At 33.1% G+C, this 5,299-nt stretch overlaps 1 protein-coding gene across 1 annotated transcript; it reads right to left on the bottom strand.

Annotated features, from left to right (window-relative positions):
- Positions 1-2,545: 2,545 nt before the first annotated feature.
- LOC115213209 (neuropeptide Y receptor type 6-like) lies at positions 2,546-3,451 on the bottom strand. The gene has a single exon (XM_029782143.1). The coding sequence runs from the start codon at positions 3,449-3,451 to the stop codon at positions 2,546-2,548; it is 906 nt and encodes a 301-aa protein (XP_029638003.1).
- Between the last annotated feature and the right edge of the window lie 1,848 nt (positions 3,452-5,299).

Genomic DNA, 5,299 nt, shown 5'->3' with positions numbered 1-5,299 from the left:
TCTCTAACTTGAGTCAAGGAGGTCTATATAATGTCCTTGATTTGTAAAAATGTATACGGTTACGTCCTTTGTTATTATTGTATATATAAGATAATGCAAATGTGTAGCATTTTTGTGCATTTTGTTTGCAGAAAATAAAGAAATAACAGTAATAACATTTAATAAATATTGCTTACTGCAAGTTATGGACGATTCTTTTATGACTTCATTGCTTTCAGGCTTAGCTTAAGGTATTTTCGCGTCCAACATCACAAAATGCGTCCGAATAAACATTGCCGGACAGCAAATAGAGACTCGGACATTGCTCAGAAAATATCTTTCATTTTTAACGTTGTATATAGTATGCACTAAGGATTTTTACCTTTAAATTTTGGGGAAAAAAATATCAAATATGGAAGAATGTATTAAAATTTTAAAAGCATTTGCATTCACTCATACATGCATGTGTGTGTGTATATTTGCATGGAAAATTATGACAAAACATTAATTTTAAAAAGATATAATTGAAAAGAAATTAACAAAAAAGATTACTTCTTTTAACAAAAGATTGAGCAAGGGCAAGCCATGATACTGTTGGTTTAAATATTCCTTGAGTTGTCTCAGTGTGAAACTAAATCAACCAGTAAGCATTTTTGATATATTTGGGATTATGTCCTAAGTTGCTTGTAGTGACTTTATTTTAATTTTACTAAGAATCTATATTTTACACGTTGTTCATATTTTGAACTTATCACTTTGTGTATCATTCTAACTTCTTTGGAATGTCTGTAGCACCACAGATGAGAAACTATATCTTGTTAAATTTTTGTTCAGTTTTTTGAAGGGTGAAGCTTGGTTACTCTCTAAATGAAGTACCAGTTGAACATTGAGGTCAATATGATCGACTTACTCCTCCCCACAAATTTCAGGCCTTGTGCCTATAGTAGAAAGGATTATTATTATTGTTATTATTATCGTTATTATTATTATTATTATTATTATTATTATTATTGTTATTATTATTATTATTGTTTATTATTATTATTATTGTTTATTATTATTATTATTATTATTATTATTATTATTATTATTATTATTGTTATTATTATTATTATTATTGTTATTATTATTGTTATTATTATTGTTATTATTATTATTATTATTATTATTAATGTTATTATTATTATTTGTTGCTACTGCAATGTTCAACCTCACAGAAATCATTTTTGACATGAAAGTGTAATGTGCTTTAAAACATTTTCTAAAGATTTTAAAACAAATGTATTTTTTGTTGTTTTTGTCTATTCTTGAGTGTAAAGGGCAGGCTTCCCTTACATGATCATAGGTCATTTTTGCAAGTTCTCTACAGAAAAATTAATTTAATAACGTTTGAATGAATCATGTCTCAAAAAAGAGAGGGAAAGAACATTTTCACACAAGGCAAGCCAAAAACAACAGCAGCAATAAATATTTCTACTAAAGGCACATGCCTTAAATTTTGGGCAAGGGGTATAGATAATTAACTAAGACCACAGTGGTTGATTGGCATTTATTTCCTTGACCTTGAAAGGATGAAAGACAAAATAGACCTCAACAGAATTTAAGCATGTAAATGATTCTGCCAGCTCACCACCTTAACATCAACAATAATAATTTCTAATTTAGATACAAGGCCAACAGTTCTGAGGAGTTGAAGTAAATTGATGCTAACCACACCAGTACAATATTTTATCTAGCACTGAAAGGGTATGATAAAATAAAGGATTTGGCAGGGGAAAAAAAAATAGGCCTTGTCAATTCAGAATGATGTGGAGCTAAACAAGATAAAATATAGAAAACAAAATTCAACACATCCATTAACTACGATCTCCAAAATATAAAATTATTCATCTCTGCACATTTAAGAACAGGATATGTTCCATAAATTGAGTATATCAAACATATTAACAGACAAACACAAAAATGGTGATGACGATGACCATGATGATGATGACTGCAACAAGAGCAACAATTTTGGGGGTTTTTTGGGGGGGTTTTTTCCAGTATTTTTTAATGCAGATTTAATATGTAATTCAGAAACTGTAGAATCCAAACAGTTTGGAGTTTAAAAGAGAACTCAGATACACAGTTATGGGTCTATAGAAAGTATAAAACAACAACAGGAACTACAATAAATATGCAATAGAGAAACTGTTGAAGTGTTCAAATAGACCTTTCTGATACTAACCTACCTTAGACTGACACTGGATCAAGGATATAAACAGCATATTTTAAAAGGCTCATCATCATCATCATCATTATCATCATTTAACACCCACTTTCCATGCTGGCATGGGTTGAAATCAAAACTTTCCAATTTTATGAAAGAAAATATAATTCTCCAAACATTAGAACAGAATAAAATGGAAAAGTTGGTTATTTCATTAAATACCTCAAGCTTTGAGCTCGTATTTTCGATATTACAAAAAAATTTTTTAAATGCATTTTGTTGGAAATGGTCAGCAAAGAAAATACTTCTGGTATGTGAAAGAATTCCTCTCTCCTGAAGTGTGGTCTAAACCAAATCCTAAAATTTCTTATCCATTTCAAAGTCACTTTTATCCCTACTAAATATATTTACAAAACTTTTCCAGAAAATTTTGTTACAGAATCCATACACTATGAAATTTAAGGATGAACTTAGTATCCAAGTACGATATAAAATTACTTTAAAAATTTGTAACAGGATAGAATCTCTGCAGTATGGATACAAGGCACGAAAGAGAAGGTTTGGTGTGAAACTAACAAAGTATAAAACTGAGATGGAGAAAAGTATAATCTTTGTATGATTGATTTGTTCTTGTTGAAAAGGTTCTTTACTTTGCTTTTTCATCAAATGCTGTTTAATATTCTTCTGAACAAATGAATAGAGCACAGCCATGCTTAGGACAAGAATACACTGAATAATAAATGCTGTAAGAATATATGGCCAGAGGAATGACCCTTGAAAGTCACAGCTATAACTCTCATGGGAAAAGGGAACACTTTCAATATAGACAACAGGTAGCAGTACCAATGAAACAGATGTTACAATTAAGAAAATAATGAGAGTATTGCGTAGTTTTGGATCCAGTTGTTTACTGAGTGGACAACATATACTTCTGTACCTTTCAATGGCAATTGTGAGAAGAATGAAGGATGACAAGATAGAATAGGTGACAGTAATAAAAGTGTATAATTTACACAAATATTTTGACTGTATTACCAGGCAGAGTTCAGCCATTTCCAGAGGCATTCCAAAGATACATCCAATGAGATCAATGACAGCTAATATCAGGATGAATGTTTCTACATTGCTTTTCTGGGACTGTCGTGCATAAATATATATCACAAATATGTTACCAACGAGTCCCACAATTAGGAAGAAAGGTATGATACTAAAAACAATTAATCTTGAAATTGAAACAGGATCAGACAAATGGGTTGCATTCATATTGAAATACGTGTGTAGTTTCTTGTTTAGTAAATATATAGTATATATGTTGATTGTTGATATATATATATGCTTTCTGTTTGTATATATGCTTTCAGTGTGACTGGGCTATTTGAATATGTATATATATATAGACTGGTGTTGCAAAGATTTCAGTGATGTACTTGTAGGTAAGTAAACTGATTAGTGCATTAACATCATTTGTAATCCAAAGTTGTATACTGGAGATGATATTCTTTTTGTTCTGTTGTTGCAGTTGAGTTCTTACACAAATATAATTACAATGTGAAGTAAACATCCGTAAAGAACTATCAGAAAACTATACAATAGCTTATGCGGAGGTCTGCTTATATATGCTTACAGATTAAATATACATCCTACTTTGTTTAACTTAACAGATTCAACTTAGAATCTAGCATCACAATATTGGACAAATTTAGAAAATTTGTCGGAAAGATGATACAAACACTTACATTTTGCCAATTTGTTATTTTTAAAAAAGCAGTTGTTCTATGGTACTTCACTGTTCGGTATAAGTGGTATCTCTAATTGCACAATGGACTACAATGACTATCTCATCAGTGAGTCATGACTCTTGGCAATCGGGGAATAGTGTCGTGAAAAGTGGCCAACATTTAGGGAAAATCATCTACTTTAGATAGGTTGCTCAACAGGCTTGTATACATCTTATGTCACAGTTGTTAGATAATCTTTTGGCAGGTGCATACAAAAAACAATAAAATAGAATGGGAGAGACCCAACACTGTGTGAGCTTAGGAGCAGTATTGTTGCTGAGAAAAAACTGAAACAAGAGAGGGAACACATCGATAATTTTCAGCACATAACTTTTACTCAAAGTAGATTTCAAGATTTTTGGCCAAGATATTAGCAAAGAGTTTGACACTGTCCTCAATAATAGGACTGGTGGTGTGCAAACATGAAGTATCCTGAACAAATTACAACTGCCACGTCATACAGTACATCATAGAGAGCAGGGTAATGAGCCTGACAGATGTACCCTCCCTTCTGTATACATTGACTCTTTAGCCACCACTATGGAAACTAGAGTCATTGAGGTGCATCCTACACAAACTAGGATGCAGAAGACCTGTACTCAGAAAGAACAAAAACAAGAGAGACCTCTACAGGTCAATAGGAAGGATTCAAAAGTCTCGCCCATCGATATTTGGCAGTAGCCCTCACAACAGCTGGTTTCAGTGAATTCTTCAGGGTCTGGATTGCTACTGTGTATAGCAACATTTGCTTAGTGGTGAGGGTGAATGGCCACTTCTTACAGCCATTCAGTATTCTGGCACACAATCCTTCTAAAGTGTGCCACATCATCTCCCCTCTGTGCACTGATTCTTTTGCTACTGTTGTGGTAATTAGATACAATGAGGTGTATCCCACATGAACGAGGATGCTGAAGATCTGTACTTGCACACACAGATGACCTCACCATAATACTGTTAGACAGCAAGCACATCAAGGTGATCAGCAATGCTCTAAGAGAGTGCAAGGTGGTAATGGGAATAGAAAAATCTACCAGAGAAAGTAAAAGGGCCTGCAACTTGCCAACTAGAGAGGCAGGTCTATACTGGAGGGGTAAGTGCACCGCTGGTGAGGGAAGATGTGTTAGTGTGTTACTGTGTGTTAGGAGAAACAAAACAAACAACAAAAATATCAGAGAGAGATAGAGAGGTAACACAACAGAATTACCACTAAGAGAGGGCATATATATACGTATATACAACGGGCTTCTTTTCAGTTTCCGTCTACCAAATCCACTCACGAGGCTTTGGTCGGCCCGAGGCTATAGTAAAAGACACTTGCCCAAGGTGCCACGCA

This window comes from Octopus sinensis, linkage group LG6 (assembly GCF_006345805.1).
Source record: "Octopus sinensis linkage group LG6, ASM634580v1, whole genome shotgun sequence".
Taxonomy (NCBI): domain Eukaryota; kingdom Metazoa; phylum Mollusca; class Cephalopoda; order Octopoda; family Octopodidae; genus Octopus; species Octopus sinensis.
The sequence above is the reverse complement of the archived record's forward strand: the minus strand, read 5'-3'. Positions and strand labels throughout refer to the sequence as shown.

Bases quoted from the DNA above. Each gene is read 5' to 3' on its own strand.
- LOC115213209 (XM_029782143.1), bottom strand. From the start codon at position 3,451: ATGAATGCAACCCATTTGTCTGATCCTGTTTCAATTTCAAGATTAATT.